Source organism: Dermacentor andersoni, chromosome 1, assembly GCF_023375885.2.
Source record: "Dermacentor andersoni chromosome 1, qqDerAnde1_hic_scaffold, whole genome shotgun sequence".
Classification (NCBI taxonomy): domain Eukaryota; kingdom Metazoa; phylum Arthropoda; class Arachnida; order Ixodida; family Ixodidae; genus Dermacentor; species Dermacentor andersoni.
Genome location: NC_092814.1, coordinates 22,760,181 through 22,781,986, shown reverse-complemented (window position 1 = coordinate 22,781,986; position 21,806 = coordinate 22,760,181). Strand labels below are relative to the sequence as shown.

Below are 21,806 nucleotides of genomic sequence, written 5' to 3'. Positions count from 1 at the left end.
AAAAACTGTGAGCTGTTCAACACAGAGACATTTTAATGTTTTGGGTCATACTTAACCAGAATAGCAAAGTGTGCAATCAAAGATGTGCACCTGGTGGAAGCAAACTACGCTGTAGCAGTGAAAAAACTCTGAAAGAGGTTTGGCCATCATATCACTCTTGTTGATGACCACACTGACAGTTTGCTTGCCATCGCGCTGGTCGGTCACTCTTCTCAGGCATCGCAGCTGTGGGAACTCTACGAAGAGGTGCACTTTCACACAAGCTGCCTTGTCAACAGCCTCAGGGTTCCAGCGTCAGAAGATGGTCATACTTCATCATATCCTTCTGCACTCACTCCCTGAAGATATTGACACGTGTACTTATATTTAACGGGCGACCACGTTTCGCCGCCTAAGAAATGTTATCGCACAGCGCGGGACGCGTCTGCATGTATCCGAAGTTTCTGGAAAGTTATCGATGCTTCTATCCGCTGTCTGTTGTCGCCGAACCTTGCGTTATCTGATTTCATCGCGTGACTCGAATGTTGTAGAACTTTGTGGAAGGCATGCGGGTCCCAACGATTAGTCTGGAACATTCGGCGACTGTTGTATAAAAGCCGACGCGCCTGACCCGCTGATCAGATTTCTGACGATCGCCGAGCGTGTTCGCCACTATCGTTGTGCTATAAGTGTAGCCTGTTTTGTGGGCACAGGTTCGCCCAATAAAAGTTAGTTTTGTCGTTCACAGTATTGCTACTGTGTTATTCAACGTCACCACCACGTGACAATATCGACATTCTATACCACCAACACATGAAGGAGACTGAGGCTGACGACTGCGCTGCTCCAAGGTTGTGGAAGAGGAGGTGTGAAAGGTCATGAAGTTCCTGCAAGTGCAAGTTGGGAGCAGAGAAGAGAGCCAGGTCTCCCATTCAAGGACCGCACCGAAAAGAACACCGAAAAGATACGGGTGATGCCAACCATGTCTACCACCACAGGTACCGTCAGAATTAGCGCTGACCACAAAATCTGCATCGAACGACCACCCCTGCTGTGTACTGTGCAATCACCATGACCGTGCCATAAAGGACTGCCACATCATATTGTCAGCCGACGAGATTAGGTGCAGACCTACTGGCAAGAACTGTTGTTTTAAATAGGGCTGAGAGGGACATGTCACATAAAAGTGCCGCAACGCAGTGTGGCTCAAGTGCAAGTACTGCTCGAAACATCTCTTTCAGCACTTTACGCCATATGGGAACAAAACAGCAACAAGCCCGTCTGCTGAGAGCAATGATACTCTGGTCGATCATAAGAGTACGAAAAGTGAGAAGTCACCTAGGTTTACCTACATGACGCTGTTCCCGACGCTACTTGTCTTGACAGTCAGAAAGTCAGAAAGTCGCAAGTCGGCCTCCTACCACTGGGACGGGAGTGTCGACAACCCCAGTCAGCCTTGTTGCAGCCCATGCTTGAATTTTAAGTCAAGCCTGTACATCTACCACAATGCCACGTGACACCTGAACGAGTCGCCCACGCAGAGAACAACTACAGGCCCTTGGTGAAATCAACCATCGTTGGAAACAGTGTTTTCACTAATCAAGAAACTAGGCTCCACAATCACTGAGTGACGAGTGGTTGTGCCAGAGAAGTCAAGAAACAGCTTTCGAAAATAGCGAGGTTACCTCAGTCATGACTGATACAGAGGTCACAGTCAACGAGGATACCCAAGAGGTCAGCTGCTGGACTGCTCATTAACCCCTACAGTCTTAAGCGATGCCAAAGCAGCCAATGCACTATGCAAGTACATCTGATGTCAAATACCAGTCGCTGGCTACAAGCCGACCTACCTCTGTGATGCCATACATTCCTCCCAGTTATATTGTGAACACAGTGTGGGAGACACAAAATTTGCCGCAGCACCATAATTGCCACTCCTTCTACTGCCACCGCAGTAAGGAGATCGAACATTACCAGGAAACGACTGCTCAGAACCGCAGCCTTGAGTTTACCATCTTGACGGCTTTGTGCAAGGATGGCAAATTTACTATTGAGAAGGACCGCTACGTGCAGCTGCCCCAGCTGGTGGAACCTACCCCAACGACAAGTTTGGTATCCAGAAATGCTTCTTCAACGGCTTTGGAAACAGAGGAAGAATGTATACTTCCTGTTCCTACGTTCTGCTCAACACAGCAAGCTAATGCTGTCTTCAAACTAAGAGCCAGATGATCTTGTCATGGAAGATTGGCTTTGGTGTTAAAACGTTTCCAGGAGGGGATGCTATGGTGTGATCATTCCCAATACTACTATTGAACAGCCAGCAGGTCCAACGTCCTCTACAGCGGCTCTACCTCCTGTAGGCGCACACATGCAACGCGGCTGTGGGAATGTGATGAAAACTGAGGAAGACGAAGAGGTTGAGAACACATGGGGCGAGGTCTCATGCCAGCGCCAACTTAGCAGTGTGATCAATGAACTGCATCTGACGAATGTCAGTCTCTGTCTTCAACAGATATGGAGGAATTGTCATGTACATATTAAAGGCAGAGGTAATTAGTGAGAATTCCTCTGTCAGCGTAAGGTCTGCACAGCTTTCACACTCATTAACTTGACAGCAGCAGAGTCAGTTAATTTTTGTTTTGCTTAAGCTTTTTACTACAGGACTGATGGTGAGCAAACTTTGGCATGATTTATGTCGAACACAGCACGAATTCAGAACATTGTATTACATAAATTACAACTTCAAACTTCTAGTCTCTAGCAAAGAAAGAAACCAGCATTTGACATTTCACTCAGTTGCTGCTTCTTTAGAAGCAGGTGAGGACATTGATGCTTCTGAACGATGAACAAGGACAGTCTGTGCTGAACCATACATCACTCTTTCTAGTACATCTTCACATGACGCGTAGTCTTGCACTTGCTAAGGGCAGACAAAGAAATCAAAAGCACGCACATTGTGCCCCATGAAAAATTTTCACAACTCGAAGAGCATTGTACTCTGCTTGGCTAAGCATCAAACGTGCGTTGAGCCATGGCATGTAACAAAAGCAGATAATGCGTGCCATAAACAGCTGTGGTTACTGCTCACTGAGAAGGTGAGGGCATTCATTAGCGACTGATCTGTGATGGTTACAAGTCATGCAGCTGAACTCATTGATATCCCTCATTGAAGAAAGTCTTTTCTGTTCTCTGTATTTATCTGGTTTAATTAGTTTTAGTAACAAGTTCACTTAACGGCCAAATTGTTGATACTGTTGATTATCCGCAGAGCCCCTGAAATAACTTCTCGGCCGTGGAACAAAACTGGCATGGCCATCTTCAGAAGTGCAAGCATCTCTGCTGAGGTGGCTGTACTTAGCAGCACAAACCCATCATCTATTCCTGTTCTCACAAACAGTGCAACTCATGAGTCGTAATAACCTGCAAGTAGGGTGCGCTGATTGAAGAAGTACTAGTTAGTCGAAGAATCGTGCAAACCATTGAGCACTTGCTGTCACCTTATTTGTTTGAATCGTTTCATGCCGGACTGGTAACCGTTATTATTTTTCTCGGTTCAGGTTCAGTTATGCCTCAGGCACGTTCCAAAAACATTGGTTCTGGTTCAGTTCTGCCAATTATTGCAGTTCGGGTATGCTTCTTGGTTCGGGTTCAGGTTCGGTTGAACACCCTGGTTAGCACACCTCGGGCATTGCACTGTCCCATTTTTTACACTTACAAATCAAGTCTCTTTCCGCAACTGTTCATTAAAGAGTGATGTGACTACTGTTGCCCTGTAAGAACAGAGCTATAAGAGTATGATTAGTAGACACTTTGAATTCCCCATGTTCAGACAATCCACCATGCAAATGGAAAAGTTCAAATGGAAAAGTTGTATATATTTGTGTGCGTACCAGACTAATGAACTAGTTGCAAGTTAGCACTCATCCTGTTGTCTTTCTTGTCACCATACTTTCTGTCTGTAAGAATTTGCACCACTGAACTGATGTACTATCATTAACAATTGAAATATGAACAGCGGAGCACGTGGCCTAAGCATAACCGATGGCCTGCCCTAAGTGCACACCATTGGCCAGTCATCCTCGTCCACATGCCCTATTATCCTACTGCAGCGGGTCGAGTGAGGAAAAAAGTATCAACCAATATAGTACAGGTGACATTATCACAGTAGGACGAACAGCCTCCCACTCTGCGTGAAAACCTTATGCATACACATGTGGACAAGGATAACTGGCCGATGGCACACACTGAATCTTTAGTTATGCATTGGGCACGCGCTTTGTTGTTTGCTTTTCAATTGCCCCTGATAGTACCGATCTATGCATCATTTCCATGCCACATATGTCTTCCAAAAAGTATGCAGTTCAAATTAATAGCCCTATTACAATACCAGCTGTTGACACATTACATATGCACTCTACTTATTGAAGAGCTTTCTTTGCGAACCACCCTGCATCACTCTTGCTGACCATGGTTGCCACCTGCTGCTGCTGTCTCGCTGAATAGCTCATACTTGGCTGTGGTACAGTGGTGCCATCTAGGAACGATGGCTCACACTACCTCGCCTGCAGCAGTAGAAGGTAGAGGGAGGAACCTGGCCTGCGTATGCAGGTTGCTGGCCACTGGTGGAGTGGACGATGGGGCCGCGATGCGGAGAGCTGCGATGAAACAGTAGAGAGGGCACCAGAGGAGATGGCCTCACATTGCATGTGCATTGTGCTGCCTGGCAACAGTGTAGAAGGTCATATCTGCACCTCCAAGGGTAGGTCAGGTACCTTTTAACCCCTAAAATGGTGGTTGCGTTCAAAGGTGCATTGCTTTGCAGAGCTCCTCATTCAGGGCACCCTTGAGCCAGATGAGAAGGTGTGCATGAACACTGCCTCTTAAGCTTCCTTGCATATAGGTTCCAACTGGGCATGTTGGATCTGCCGCATATTTTAAAATTTATTTACTCACTCTCAAGGTCGAAGCATTAGAGAGAGAAGTGGGAAAAAACGAAATACATGTAATTATAACAGAGAGCATATTTGTTATTGACGGCTGTCTTGAACATGGTCACATCAGTGATTGAAGCGATGGAGGCAGGCAGTCAGTGCTAGTTTTTGAGATAAAAGAGTCGGTATATAAGTTGGTGCAGCTGCAAGGCATGCCAACTTTGAACATGAGGCCAATGCAGGCTGAAAAATATGTTGGTAGGTGGAAAAGAGAGTCTCAGAGAGTTGGGTTAAGATGGTATATTTTATTAAACAAGGAAAGACTCTATGTCCTTCAACGGAGTGATAGATTAGGCAGGCCAAGATTTTTTTTCCTTTGGCTGACACTGGAAGTACAGCAATAGAGCAAAAAAAAAAAAAGAGAGAGAACAAAATGATTTTGTACTGCTTCAATATAAGTGAAATGACTTGCAGGTCCCATATTGACAACGTTCAGGACACGGTAACTTCCGCATAGACACCAATCGCTAGTTTTCTTTGGTACCATATGAAGAAGTGACAACGATACGCTACATGATGGACGAGCAATACCAATCTCCAGCATTTGTTCAGACTCATCTTTAGCTATGGTTAACTCCTCTAGTGCCAGGCGACAAGGTGATGCGTGACATGGCGGACCTTGAGTGTGGTGTGATGTTCAACGTTATGGCATAAAGGTTTAGCCTAGTCAGGTGAAGCAGAAAGGGATGAAAATTTGCTAAGTAATGTGGCATAAGCCTCTGGAACAGCATGCCACATCGTGAACACAAGTGGTGCTATGGTGGAAACCTTGCCAGTTGCTTTTTATCCAGTTGTGGAACCTAGTATCTCTTTACCATGTCGACTAGGAGGCCTTAGTTTGCAAGAAAGTGGGCACCTACTATTGTGTGACTGACAGAAGACACCAGAAAAATCCACCTGAATGCCCTTCTAAGTCCAATATTAAGTGCGATTTAGACGTAGACGTAGGCGTAGAAGTAGACGTCGATTTTGCTGCCGTTCACGGCTTGCAGTTGCATGATTGGCCTACAGTTTCTGTCTATGCCACGGGCAGGCAGCACTTTCACCTCTGCTCCTGTGATGACGAGAAACTGCAGTCCGCTGATGGAGTCCCAAACGAAGAATAGGTGACAGGCAGACATGTGAGAGTCCCTCGTCACCGTTAGTGGTTCCTGATGTCATTTCCCGGCCAACCACATGGTCGTGTGCAATGCCATGCGAACTGTTCAAAGCGTCGGTGATACCAGCAAGGCGGCAATGATTCTGAAGAGTGTCTAGCTGCAGAAGGATGGTGGGAGGGTCTGGGTGAATGATGTGGAGATAGCCCAACACGTCATCTGTCTCCAAAGTGTCTCGCTGAGGTGCAAGAATGAGAAGAAAGGGGGTTAACCAAGGGACCCGATTTTTATTAATCATATCATGAGACGCCAACAAACAGAGATACCAAGGAAAACATAGGGGAAATTACTTGTATTTATTAATTGAATTGAAAGAAATGATTAATGGCAATGAAAGTGTATGAAAAAACAACTTGCTGCAGGGGAGGAACGATCCCACGTCTTCGCATTACTTGTGCGGTGCTCTAACCTAAGGTGTCCTCGTCCCTTGTGGTGAGGCTGCTTGCCACAAGATCTATGAGCCGCTGAATGTCGGTGCGAATCTCGGCGATGTCATCTTGCTTTGGCGAGCTAGGTTACGGAGTGGAAAATCGGTTGGTGGGCAATGCCGCTGCAAGGGTGCAAAAAGTGTGCGCCTCGCAACTTGCAGCAGCTACAGATACATGGGAATGCATTAATTCACATACCTTGTCAGGGAGGGTGGCCAGCATGGACTTGTTCGGCTCCGATGCTGATGCCATAACCATCTGAACCGTGGGTGGTAGGCGCTGGATAAACAGTTCCTTTAGTAGACTGTTGTTGAAACATCAGACCCAAGTGCCGAGAAGTGCTTGTATCTGTTTCAGGAGTTGTGATGGATGGTGATCACCAAGCTCATTTGATGATAACAGCACGCAGCTGCTTCCATTCGGAAATTGCCATGCGCTCAAGGATGGCTTTCTTCAGCATGTTGTACGGTATCTGGCTTGGTGGCACAGTTAGAATGTTGCACACTTCAACAGCAAAGTCATTGGGCAGGGTGCCGAGTAGGTAGTCATACCTAGCTTACTGTGAAGTGACGTTAGAGACTTGAGAACGAGCCTCTACTTGAATAAACCAAATGTCCGGATGGTCAGGCCAGAATGGAGGCAGTTGTACTGCGTTTTAATTCATCAACGGGGTCGAAGACTCGGTTGAGTCAGTGCTTGGAAACGGCCCGGTGGAAACTTCTGGAACATTGTGTTCCATGGTTCCATCACCACTGTGGCAGAGCAGGAGGAAGATGCTGCCACGTTGAAATGCAAGAATCAACTACTTTATTTTTCCAACACCCAAGTGCTCACTCTGCTCATGCCTTCGGGTACTTTATTGTCATCGGTGCGTCGGCATATCAGCGCTGCAACAAGGTCAATGCGTTGGCTGCCAATTGGTAGCAAGTGGTGATCTGCTTAAGTAAGCCTCTCCAGCGGGGTACATGCTGGAGTATGGCAAGGCCATAATCCATATTCAGCAATCCAACACCCACACACTTAAACACCAACACATGAAGCATGCCTGCACATGAACCAGAAGGATTGAAAAGTTCAACACTAATGACCTTCACCCAGGTGGCAAAGCCGCCATCCTTTTCCTCGCTTATTTTAGGAGCAAGGACACTGATGTTTTACAACCGAGCGATAGACTGGTGTTTTAATATTCCCCCATCAACTTGCACAGAGCATCCAGCAGTCTTACCAAAACAAGCCTGCAAGGGATGCTGACCACATGATCAAAGTCTGACTCCAGGAAAGCCCTGTACTTCTGCAGCTCATCTAGGCACAAGCCACGGCCTCCCTGTGCCTCCGTGCATGGCACCTGGTCACATGGCTGCAAATGGCTGCCGTCTGGGAGCAGTCTCTCAAGCCGCAGAAGTTCAGCTGTGGGGCATACCACAGGGCTCGGCACAGGAAAATCGGCTGAAAAGAAATGGACTGTTTTTATAAAACTATACGCAATTTCATACTTTGGAAGGCAATGCTGCGGAAGCTACATAAATCATAGAATTCTCATTCTGCATGTTTCGCAGGGCAGTTCTTTCTGATCTGTGATGCTTTGCATAGAATAACTCGTAGGTGGAGACTTTTCACTTTCCTGGGAAGGACTCGGGCTTAGTGAGCTTCTCCAATTCCCTTCTCTATCTATCTCTCTTACACACATAGAGTCGAATCCGGACATATCGAACCCATATATAACGAATTATTATGTATATTGGACAGCTGTAAAATCCCCCTGAAAAGCCCATGCAAATGTATAGGGCTGGTGCACGCATACAACACCCATTCACAAGCACATTTGATATATTGAACGCGGCACCATGCCGAACACCTCAAAGTGCACTTCTTTATGTGCTTTGAGGTTTCATGGTGGCTGCCGACGAACTTCTGGAAGAATCTACAGATGATGGATGTATGGACGACACGTTTTGTGAGCGCTCCCTCTTCGCTGGAGTTATTCCAGCCAAAGTTACTGCTGAAAGCTTTGTGAACGCCTATAACAATGCTCAAGCTGTAGCGAATCTCGAAGACAAGGACATTGTGGCAAGCATTGTGGAAACCCAGGTAGAAGGCTGCTCAAGTGGCGACGAAGATCGTCCAAAAGAGACGGCAACATGCCCATGCACAGCTGCTGAACTGGCATTGGCATTTGACAGGATTCATCATGTCTGCAGCAATATGGAAGGCACAGGGCTTTTGTACCTCGACAGTCTTGATAAGATCGAGACAAGCATCTTTAACTTCACTTTGCAGAAGCAGCATAAACCAGGATGAGCAATTTTTTTGCACTTAAATAAAATGTGTTCGCTTTCTTTTCCGAGCTGCATGTAGCAACTTAGCGGCCCTTGGATGCACCAATCGGTAAGCCACCGTTTGCCTCAGGGCCTATTATTTTATATATTGAATTACCTATATATCGAACTTCTTTGTGATCCCCCTCAGGTTCAATATATCTGGGTTCAACTGTATATAGTTAGTTAGAAGAGGATGCACATACAAAAAGAACTATTTTATGGCATGCCAGCCAGGATGTGGCCTTCAAATTAAATTACATTAAATTACAAAATTGAATTAAATTCTGGCATTTGACACACCAAGACAAAAATCTGATTATGAGGCATGCCAACATGGGGGCTCCGCATTTATTTTGACCACCTGGGGATGTATATGTTGTGCACCCGAATCGCAGCCTACAAGCATTTACAGCATTAGCCGTTCTGGTCTCACTCGTCTAGTATTTTCTTTTCTTTTTTTAATAGGGTTTTACGTGCCAAAACCACTTTCTGATAATGAGGTACGCCGTAGTGGAGGACTCCGGAAATTTAGAACACCTGGGGTTCTTTAACGTGCACTTAAATCTAAGTACACGGGTGTTTTCACATTTCGCCCCCATCGAAATGCGTCCACCGTTCATCGCAGGATTTATAAGTGCTCTATGAATTCATAACGTGCAAACAGATGAAGAAAAAGTGCGCACTGCCCCGAGTGGATTCAAACCCCTGTACCAGTGGGTAGCAGTCAGAGGTTCAGCCTCTCAGTCACTTTGCCGATGCTACAGAAGAGAAAAAATAGGTAATGTACACCTTCCAAAAGCGCTTGGATTTAAAGTGGACGGAAGCATCAACCAGTCAGCAGTCAAGATGAGCAAGAGATGCTTTGAATATTGTTGGAAAAAAAATGCAGATCCAACATTCCATGCTGGTACGTGAAGCTTACAAGAAAGTGTTCCCATGCACCTTCTCATTTGCCTCAAGGATGCCCTAAACAAGAAGCTGTGCAATGCAATGCATCTTTTAATGCAACCAGCATTATAGGGGTTGAAAGAGGCAAGCTGGCTTTCTGAGCCATTTGTTTGTAGTAGTCGACCTCCCCTTGGAGGCGCAGATGCAACAGTCCATGTGGCACAGCACATGCGCAATGTGAAGCCGCCTCTTCCAGTGCCCTGTCTCCCATCTCATCAGGCTCTCTGTGTCGCGGCTCCTTCACCCTCTCCACCAGCAGTCAACAACCCGCATATGCAGGCCGGCTTCCCCCCCTCTACCTTCCACTGCTGCGGGCAAAGTAGTGTGAGCCATCGCTACTAGATGGCACTGCCGTCCTGCAGACGGGTATGAGCTATTCGGCGAAACAGCAGCAAGCAGAAGCCAAGGTCAGGCAAGTCCGGGATGGCTCACAAAGCAAGTTTTTTTTTTAAAGCAGGGAAGAGATTGATACAACCGGATCCATTACAGGTATAGGGAGTGGTACAATGTAGATAGAGAAGTTTAGAGGAAAACAGATTAAGGAGATGTATACAAGAATGCTAGCATGAAAAGCATGCATAGCATACCTGATTAACTCAAGCAGGCTAGGTGACTGACTATTTGTCACCGGCCCGTTTCAAAGGGTATGCCAAAACTCATCATCATTGTAAGCAGTACACCAAATAGCCCCTTCTTTCATTCTCTCGTGATTTGCTTTCCCCTATGCATCTTGCTTTTGGCTGTGTCCTACTTCAAGCAGTTGGTGTCTGCTGTCTCCGGCGCTTCCTTCTGTTCTTTCTTTCTTTCTTCCAGCAGCCGCAATTGAGTAGGCTCCCATAGGACTTTAAAAAAGAACATAATATTGTGGGATTTTATGAGCCAGGACCATGATCTGAATATGAGGCATGCTGTAGTAGGGCACTCCGGAATAATTTTGACCACCTGGGATTCTTTAATGTGCCCCCAATGCACAGGACACAGGCAGTCTTGTATTTCATCCCCATCCAAATGCATCCACTGTGGCCGGGATTTGATCCCATGACCTCGTGCTTAGCAACGCAACACCATAGCCGCTAAGACAATGTGGTGGGTGCTCCCACAGGACTATGTTGAAAGTGTGGTTGCAGACACATGTGCTAAAACGAATGCCAGGTAGGCGTGATGACTAGGCTGAGCCAAGCACTGAAACCTGGAGAAAGAATTCATCAGAGTTTTGCCCCCTTCATAAAGTTTAGTGGTGGCACATTTGACAAATGCCAGAACTGACGTGAAACAGCCTGATACTTTTTTTTTCACAGATGGCACCACCACCAAATAACAACTGAGATTTCTTATTCATTGAAAATCCTTTGTTTCAAGTACTGCTTAATAAAAGTCATGAGTGACAGTAATAACATGACACTGTATAGGTAACCCTACTAATGGGCATCACACGTAGTGAATCAGCATGTACATAGAAGAAAATGTCAGTCTGCACAGACCTGGCCAGCAGAAAAATTAGCTTCATTCATTGCTCCTGAGTAGATTTTCTAATAATGATAAGACAATTTTCTCTCCAGTGAATTGGAGAGAAGGGCTTGCCGCTTGATTATTGAGAATTTCAGTTTCAGCTTGAATAGTTTTGTCCCTACTTTGGGAATGTGTGACAAAGTGTAGCCATAAATTGCCATTTTGAAGTAATAATAACTCGTTAACTAATTATCAGAACAGAGAAAAACTTCGCACACATGAGAAGTAGAATATAGCCTAGAATATCACTGATAATTGTTGTTCTACATTGAAAAGAAAAAGAGATATTCATTGCTAAACATTTATTATTTTGGCCCTTTTTATTAGGGCCTACATATATTTCTAACTGCTTTACACATACGAACACAGTTCTCATACGAACACAGCAAGGGGCAGAACACGAATGATGGAAAACGACAACAAGCTCCTCAAAAGCCATGGGGCCAAACCAACGCAAGCAAGCCACTTCCTCGCTGGCCAACGACTCCACCGCTACCAGAAAACCATTACAAGATTGTGTACAGACCTAAAGCTGGTGTGAAAGTATCAAACTGGAAAGGCGGAGTGATAGCAAGAGGATTAGCCCAAGCATGCGGAGTCACACCCCAGGAGCTCTACGCCAAAGTGATCATACAGACACAGTGGCAACAAAACTTAATTCTGGCAAGTACCGAAGAAGAGGACTGCGCACTTAAACTAGCGGAAATAACAAGCATCGAAATAGGACACGCAACATACGAAGTCACACCGTACCTCAAGCCAATTCCGGGCACTGTACGTGGCGTTGTTCACGGAATAGAGGAAGGCACCACCGACGAGCAGCTAGTAGATCTACTAGCAATGACCAACACTTGCAAAATCCTCAACGCTAGAATGCTGAGAAGATCGACGTCGGCAGTGATCACCTTCGAGGGCCCGCATGTGCCGTTCTACGTTAAAGTTGGATGTACGCTCACCCGCTGCAGACCCTACAGAAAGTCAGTCCAGTACTGCAGATCTTGCGGTGAGATAGGACACAGACAAGACGTCTGCCCTAATCCAAACGACGAACTATGTGACAACTGCGGAGAACACAACGCTGATCCAAACAACCACCAATGCGAGCCGAAATGTAAGCTATGCGGAATGCCCCATGAAACGGCGAGTAGAGACTGTCGAAGGAAGCTGGAACCGGCCCTGCCACCGTTGAGAGTCAGGGAGCGGTCAAGATCGAGACAGAGAAGACTCTGGTACCAGGCCAGCGTAGTAACTACCAACGACAACGAGCACATGATGACCATGTCACCATCGCCACAGTCACCGAATGAGACCGAACAGACAAAAAGATCGAGATCTAAGTCGGGATCGAGATCGAGATCGAGGGAGAGAGAACAGAGCATCCCCCGGATACCGGCAACGGGCGTGAGACACGACAACACCCAGCGCAAGGTAAGCTGAGCCAACGTCATCACAGGGCACAATCATACGTCGAGGGAAAATAACGGCGTTCAAAGCACAATACACTCGAGGTACGAGGACACCATAATGATTCTCTGAAGACAGAACGATGAATTGAAGCGAGAGCGAGAACAGCAAAAGAAGAAGACACAAGAGAAGGAAGCTAGCACTGAAAAACAGCTCGAATACCTCATGCGCAAAATAGAACAACTACGGAGAGAAAAGGGCCAGCAATCGCAAACACCACTACCGCAACATTCATCCCCACCACCACTATCGTCAGCAACACAACCAAAGCCAGCAACACTGTCAAACCAAGCGGTGATAACCAAGAACGACCTCAAGATGCTTGAAGACCGCATCATTGCCAGCGTCACCGCCATGATGGAAACCACAATGTCCACGGTAACACAGGTTATGCAAAGCACGGTAACCCAGATGATACAGACTGGGTTCCAATCTCTCAAGAGCAAAATGGACAACCAGATTCGGGTCCTACAGAACAAAATGACTCAATCGGGAGAAAGTTTCAGTCAACGCATCCACATGCTAGAAGAAAGAGATAATATTCGCAAGAAGCCTAAGTACCCTGCGAGAGAAGCCAAGATCATGCAGACCCTAGGCGAACAAGATGGCGAGGCTAACTAAAGAGAAAGATGACTACAAGCAACACCCACGGCTCAAAATTTGGCAATGGAACTGTCATTCTATCCGAAGTAAGAGAAGCAACCTTGTACAATTCTGCACGCAGTTTAACCCGGACATTATAGCCTTACAAGAAACCGAAGCTGAAGACTTCAAGGTCAGTGGTTACCTCACTCACGTCACCGACGGTAAGACGAGGACAGCAATCCTGACCAAGAAGGCCATCAACGCTCAACGACACGACATCCAACACCGCATCGAACACACCCTCGTCGAAATCGTACCCAAGAAAAAACAGCAGCAAAGCCTTTTTGTGTTAAACGTGTACAGCCCGCCAAAGGACCACCTAAAGGATTTAGACAAGCTAATGCGAGAAGTGAAGAAGCTGAGCAAGGATAACGGACTGATAGTCGTTGGTGATTTTAATGCTCCCCATGTGGCCTGGGGGGTATGCGGCCTCAAAGAAAAAAGGAGAAGATGTGCACAACGTAGCCCAACAACACCTCCTCATGCTACTCAACGACCCGCACACACCCACGAGCATCGGCAACAGTGTATCTAGAAACACCAGCCCCGACCTCACATTCGTACACGGACTCAAACAGTACGAGTGGAGCTGCATGGACGAGAATCTGGGTAGCGACCATTATATAGTGCAAACGATCATCCCGCACCACAAAGCGATGATGAAGATTGGAAAAGCCAAGATCACGGACTGGCAGGCCTTTCGCAAAGACGAGAGCACCATTAATGCGACGATAGACGACATAGACATATGGATCAGAGGAGTCGTGGAAAGAGCCGAGAAGCATACGAAGACAATCCAGCTGTCGCAAGTCACCCCCATGGTCGACCCCCACTTACTCCACCTGTGGGAGGCACGGAGGGGACTCGCGAAACACTGGCAGCAACAAATGCAACCGGAAACTCAAAATTCTAATCTCTAAGCTGATCAATGAAACGCAAGAGTACTCTGAACAACTTGAAAAACAGAACTGGCGCGAAACATGTAACAAGCTTCAAGGGACCTTAAGCAGCAAGCGCACTTGGGCGGTACTCAAGACACTCCTATCAAAGAAGGAGAACAAGAACGCCGCAAAACAGAAAGTGCAGAGACTTATACACAACCACCCGGGGAAAGAGGAAGACATCATCAAAGAAGTGAAGGAGAAGTTCCTCAGTACAGAGTGGAACATAACTGTAGATTCGCACTTTGACGAGTATCGAGGCAAACCAAATATAGAACTGCATCGGCCCTTCACAGAAGCAGAAATCGAGAGGGCCTTGAGCAAGCTCACCCGCAACACGGCGCCGGGGTACGACAGAATAAACAACAAGACACTCCGGAACCTTGACGGACCCTCTGTAGACGCACTCTTAAAATACATCAACGAGTGCTGGGAACAGGGTAAAGTACCACCGGAATGGAAACATGCCGAGGTAACCATGATACCTAAACCCAACAAGCCCATCAGCGTGCAGAACCTTCAACCTATATCCCTCACCTCGTGTGCTGGTAAACTCTATGAGCACATGGTGCACAACCGCATGATCGAACATCTCGAAGACAACGGACACGTCCCAAACACCATGTTCGGATTTAGAGCTCACCTGTCCACGCAAGACGTGTTACTGCAGATCAAAGAAAAAGTCATCGACAAACTGGACACGCACAGCAAAAGAGCCATCCTCGCACTTGACGTGAAAGGGGCTTTTGACAACGTGCCACACGAAGCCATACTGCAACACCTCAACGTATATAACTGCGGTAAAAATATATATAATTACATCAAAGCTTTTCTGAAAGAACGGACAGCCACAGTGGGGATAGGCAACTTGCGCTCAGAGAAATTCGACATACCGCGAAAGGGAACGCCACAAGGCTCTGTCATTTCGCCGATGCTATTCAATCTAGCGATGAGCTCGCTACCCAAACAACTGAAGCAAATAGAAGGGATTGGTCACGCAATATATGCTGACGACCTCACCATCTGGACTACGGGAGGGTCGACAGGTAAACAGCAAGACGCTCTGCAAGAAGCGGTTGACACAACGGAGAGGTACCTGGAAGCATGTGGACTGACGTGCGCACCAGAAAAGTCAGAGCTCTTGGTGCTAAGAAAGCGCACAAGAGGCCGACAACCGCAGCATATACCAGACCCGGAAGTAAAGGTGGGAGGCATCATGATGCCGCAGGTAACGAGGCTCCGCATCCTCGGACTCCTGATTCAAAAGGACGGGGCCGGGGGAGCAGAGTTGGAAAAAAATTCAGAGAACAATGCAACAAATAACCCATCTTATCAAAAGAGTGACGAACAAAAGGCACAGATTCAAGGAGGAAGACTGCACGAGAATAATACAAGCGCTGCTCGCGAGCATCGTCACCTACGGGACCCCATACGTTGACATGAAGAACGGTCAGCGAGACAAAGTAAACGCCCTCATCAGAAAATCCTACAAAATTGCGTTGGGCCTGTCCCCTTCCACATCCACAGTGAAACTACTCAAAATGGGAGTTCACAACATGTGGGAAGAGCTCGTGGAAGCGCACAACGTCAACCAACTGGAGCGACTAAAGCTAACAAAAACGGGAAGAGCCCTGCTCCAAGATCTGGGCTACCAAGTCGAGGATGAGAGGCACCTACCTCAGCGCATTCCCCACGAGATCAGAGACAAGCTACACATAAGTACCATTCCCAGAAACATGCATCCCAAGTACGACAAGGAAAGGAGACAGGCGAGAATACAGGCGCTCAAGCACATACTGGAACGCACCAACAGCAAAGAAGAAAATGTGAGATACACGGACGCAGCTGCGTACAGAACAAACGACCGATTTGCAATCAGCGTGGTCGAGGAGAAGGGCGAACAACTTACAGCCACATCCATACGTGCCAAGGACGCGAGCACAGCGGAGGAGCTGGGCATAGCCCTGGCCATCGCAACGTGCAAGACCCTGGTTACCGTGGTGACGGACTCGCAAGAAGCACGCAGGAGGTATGTGAACGGAAGGATCGGAAAGCAGCACTTCAGGTCTTGACCAACACCGAGATAGAAACAGCACAAATCCTCTGGACGCCGGGACACGAGTCTCTCGCGGGGAACCAGGCTGCGCACACCGCGGCTCGAGATCATGCACGCCAAGCCATCTCCGACACGCAGAGAACACGGACCAATGACTGCGACGAGGATGATGAACGGATATCCAAGAAGTACTCGGACATCCTGGCGCACTACAGGAAGCACAGGCGTCGCTACCCACCCGCGCATAAGACGATGAGTAGGGAGCAAGCGGTAACCTGGAGAAGACTCCAGGCTGGAACCTACCCGCATGGAACACTGCTGCACGCCATGTATCCGGGCACCTACGGGCGAGACTGCAAGTTCTGCCTGCCGGACACGCCCAACACCTTGCGCCATATGGTGCTGGAGTGCAGAAATAACCGCGAGGTACCATCGTCATCATCACCACCAGGCCATAACATGCAGGAAGAAGCGGATATATAGGAAGAATCGGAAGACCAGTGGGAGGCTCTGCTGGTGACGCAAGACCCTGACAGCCAGCTGCGGTTGGTGAACAGGGCTCGGGCGGCGGCAGCGAGCCATGGCTACCTGGACTGAGGAGGCCACCCACCTTTGGGCTCAAGAAGCCTGGTCTAACAATAAAATTTATTTCTCTCTCTCTTTACACACTATACCTCTCCATAGATATCTTGGATGACATTTTATCTAAAAGTACAGCAAACCGCATTTTGTTATGTTGAATAGTTTTGCTGTAAATGCAGTACGACAGGGGCTAGTACAGCAAAACCACAGTTTTCTGCTCCTAATGTTTTGATTGCCATCAGGCAATGTTTCACATTAGACGATACTACTAGGTGTAATTAAAAAGCAGAGAAAGTAAGCTTTATAATGCAATATGGTGCACATCTGCCTAATGTGTGCTAAAAGTACAGTGCCTCCATGAACATTGCCTAAAATAGGGAGCACGTGCCACTGGAGTGGGACTGCCACCTTAAATTAAATTCAATTCTGGGGTTTTACGTGCCAAATCTACGGTCCGATTATGAGCCATGCCATAGTGGGGAGGGGGCCCTAAATTAATTTTGACCACCTGGTGTATAGTGTACCCAATGCATGGTACACGAGTCTTTTTGCATTCCATCCCCATCAGAATGTGGCTGTTGTGGCCAGGATTGAACCCGCAATTTCGAGCTCAGTAGCACAACGCCACAGCCACTGGGCTACCGTGGGTCAGCCGCTTCGAGCTCTGAACTATTGCTGGCTGCCTTCCCCACCATTTATGGTGGGGCCCCTTGAAAGAGAACAATAGCTGCAACCTTGTCCTGGAGAACTGCTGCTTCGAAGTGCATGCCACAAAGCTGTGACAGCTCCAAATTTCTCAGAATAGTAAATGGAAAAGAAAACAGAAATAACGACCAAAGGCAGCATGATAGCTGCAGCGGGTTTCTACCATGAGGGCTCTGCGTTTCATGTGTGAATGCTGTCTGTGGAGCTTTGCAGGGCAGCCAACTTACAGAGGTGTGAAGGAAGTACATTGGGCTCCTTCTGTTATAAATCTTAGCCTGTGGCGAGGCACCTGATGCACAACACCTGACAGACAAGTGGCACCCAGATCTGTACATATCAGATATCGGCATATGTGCCTACAAGGATGGGGGAAGACTGAGGAAAGTTGTGTGTCCACTTTAAGAACGCCTCCCCGCTGGCCAATAAAAAAAAAGTGGGGACCATGGAAATTTCTGGAATCAAACTCTATCCATGATGGTACATGGACACAATCTTGCCCACTAGTTGTCATGCACTCATAATGCACCCTGCAAACGTCCCGAGCAAATTGCGCTAGTAGCCGCTATTGTAAATACAGTAAGTATACCGAATAGTTCCTCTTTACTTTTCTTCTTGCTTTATACTTTCTACTATTCTAATTTGTAATCCATTTTTATTGCACCCTCCTTGCATGCCACTGTTCAGGTGTCAGCAGTCACTAATACAGTCAGCAGAATTCTCTTCCTTTCTTTCTTCCAACAATCACAAATAATAGCTGCTTTTCTGCAATTAGAGGTGAGCCGACATAGGAGGTGCCAGCTGACATCGATGCCAGCGCATACGTGTAACCTTTTTTCACGTAGCAAGGTCTTTTATTTTCGGTAGGGGAGTGGCACAAAAAAACCTTTCTATGCAGGGAGGCTCTGGTCTTGCTGCCCGTATGGAATAATTACTTCATTTACTACAACTTGCAAGGTTAGATCAAATACCATTGTGTGAGCAGCTTGAGCAGCTCGATGCTGACCTACAGTGCAACGGAGAGTCCAACGGAGACCCCAGCAGAGAATGTGATGGCACCTGCTGCTAGCTCTCATTTCAGCGCAGTTCACCTTCAGTCCTTTGGCTCACTAGCTGCTGCTGATCAGAAAGCACTTACTGATTGTCTGCTTTCAGTGGAGATCACTTTCACGGCTGCGGTGGACAACATTGCAGTCCTCACCAACTGTGCTGCTGGCCTCGAATTAATACCTTCCAATCCTGCCCATCTGCCTACCTTAGCTGTTCAAGACATGCCAGACACTTTGATTACTCACTCGCTTAAGTCATCAGGTCCATTGATTTATTTGTCCATGTTCAATGGTTCCACGTCCTGGACAGTTTTTCGTATGCAGTTTGAAATAGTTGCCATGCTTCATGGCTGGACAGAGGAATACAAGGATAGAATTCTTGTGTGCAACTGCGTTCAATGGCTGCGGGGCCCTTAGTGTATGTACTGAATATATAAAGCTTTGATCTGCACACTCGAGGATTGCTTCGGCGACAGTCACCTTCAACGCCAATAGTTCATTGAACTCAAACACCTGCATCATGATTGGCGTAGCCTACAATACTTCACTCCCCACGTTGAACATCTTTCGCGCAAACACTTGCCAGATGTCTCAGCGTCACCACTAACATTTTTGCAACGACCACCTTTGTTGAAGCCATCACCGACTTCAACATATAAAGTTTCGTCTGGCTTGCATGCCCATCAGCCATCCACAGCCTTGGCTTTTTCTCGCAATGCAAAGGTAGGAGACAAACTGGTTGCTTGTAGGGTGACGCCTGCTGTATGGTGCTTTCGTTGCCAAGAAGCTAGACATTGTTTTGCAAAGCCCAACCAACGTAGGGTGCCATCCACAACACGATGTTTTGCAACGTCCCAGACGGCTCTCTTCTCGCTAGGTCAGCTCTCAGGTATGCCCAAGTTGTCCAGTTAGCTAGCAGACCTTCCACGGAGGTTTGAAACTCTGGTGGACACAGGTGCTGCGTTAAACTTCATCCAACAAGGTGTGCTGCATGACACCACCACTACAGCGTTTTCTACAGTTTGCTGGAAAGCAGGCCTCCTTTTAGACGATGGCACAGTTTTGCCCAGCACTGGTGAAGCATGGATATCAGTGACAGCATTGGACAAGATGGGCAGGCATCTATCTGTTGTCGTCCAAAACTTCTGCATGCCAGTTATATTGGTCTGTGACTGGGCTGCAAGTGGTATCATAAATTAGCTGTTTAAACTTCCGAGCCACCGGATATGTTGTCAAGCCAGCCTCTTCCATTAGTATCCCCCACAATGCTGCTCAGCTTAATGGAACTACAAACCAGTCATCCAGTTTGCCCTGCCTGCCACACTTATAGTTTCCCGAACTTCCATAGTTTGTACATAGACACATGGTTGACTATCCATCTCCAGACAATGCGGGAGCACTGAAACAATATTCACCAAGTGGCAAGCAAACTCACTACGCGAGGTCTCGCTATTGGAAAGCAGCAGTGTGAACACATTGTCAACAATGGTAACAAAAATCTTACACATCTTGTGACTACAGCACAGCACAACACAATCTCTGCAACATCTTCATCCTGGGTTCCCATGCATTGCGACACTGTACCTGACAGTGCAGACATGCTCATTGAGTGCACGCTGTGTTTCGAACTGGGAGCAGGATTCGCCACGCCACGTGCCCTTCAAGGCTCTTGCAGAGGTGTCTCTACAGTTCTGCTTTTCAATCTCTTTGACAGTGACTTGTAGCTGCCCACAGGAACCATGCTTGGATCCTCTCCAGTCGTAGAACAATTGGTCATCCTTGCTACAATACAGCCAGCCTGCTCTCTGCAGCCTGCTGGTTCTGACAGAAACTGGAATGGCTTTCACTTTGGTCTCAACTTAACGAGCCAACAGAAGTCACATATCCATGCATGAATGTGGCCGTCTCACCCATCAAGCTTGGTTGCACCGATGTCCCCCAACACATAATTAACACTGGCTGCCACACACCAATTCGTCAAAATTCATGGTGTGTGTCCGCTTGTGAGCATGCTGAAATCTCCACTCAGATTGACATGCTTCAACGCGGTGTTATATTTCGTTCCTTTAGTGCATGGTCATCCCCCTGTGGTCCTAGTCTGGCCACATGATTTTGTGTTGACTATAGGTGTATACAGTAGAATCTCGATGACACGATCACGGCTAATACGAATTTCCGGATGATACGAATCTTTCTGTGGTGCCGGCCGAGCCCCATTACTTTGCAACGTGCTAGAGAACGGTTGTTACGAATCAATTTTCGACCCACGTCGGTTGATACTAAAATTACCGAAGACACTTTGGAAATTCTAAAGTGGTGTGCTTGGCGAAAGCCAGACGCTGCTGCCGTCTGCGCTACAATTCATTCGCTTTGGTGTTCGGAGATATCGCCTGTCGCTGCTACCGCTTTCGTTCTGCTTCCCTGCCTTTGATACCCGGCGATCTAATCAGTCGCTGTTGGCGTTTCCGTTGTGCCTCCCTTGCTTTCGCATCTGGTGACATGTTCAGTCGTCGCATGCGCATTCGCTCCTTGTTCTTCTGCCGTTTGGTGTTGGGGGAATCCGGCGTCCGCTGCCGCTTCCCCGAACCGCTTGGCGCGGAATCACTGGGCCGCTTCGGAACCATGCGTCTCAGTCACTTGACTGCAACGAGGCGTCTGGCGAAGGAGCGGCGGTGCAGCTGCCACCGCCGACGTGCGCGCGCGCTCGTTCTACCGCTACTGTGTGACGTCACGGTTGCTATGCGCATCTGCGCCCCCGACCGGCGCGCCGGTTGCTAAGGGGGGGACGAGGTTGCACCGCTGCGCGGAGGAGAGGCCACAGTTGGCACGATTCCAGCGCACGGACGGACGCGACCGCGAGTATGAGCCATTAAAGGCTTCCTTAATAAACGCCGCCCCACCGACGGCTGCGAAAGAGAACAGCGCGCAGTCACGCGATTTCTCCCTTTCTCTTTTGGTGCGGAGGCGCGGACGCGGCGCCGGACAGCGCGGAGGCCGCGACTGGGCGCGAAGAGGTTGAAGTTTAGTTTGAAGCGGT

The 21,806-nt window shown here is 47.7% G+C and overlaps 1 protein-coding gene across 3 annotated transcripts in view; it reads right to left on the bottom strand.

Annotated features, from left to right (window-relative positions):
- LOC126545444 (uncharacterized) overlaps positions 1–21,806 on the bottom strand; it is a 244,514-nt gene that overhangs the window by 51,546 nt on the left and 171,162 nt on the right. For all 3 annotated transcript variants that reach the window (XM_050193324.2, XM_055061243.1, XM_055061244.2), the window contains exon 16: positions 7,781–8,001. In XM_050193324.2, the coding sequence (XP_050049281.1) occupies positions 7,781–8,001 (221 nt within the window). The remainder of the gene's footprint in view (positions 1–7,780; positions 8,002–21,806) is intronic.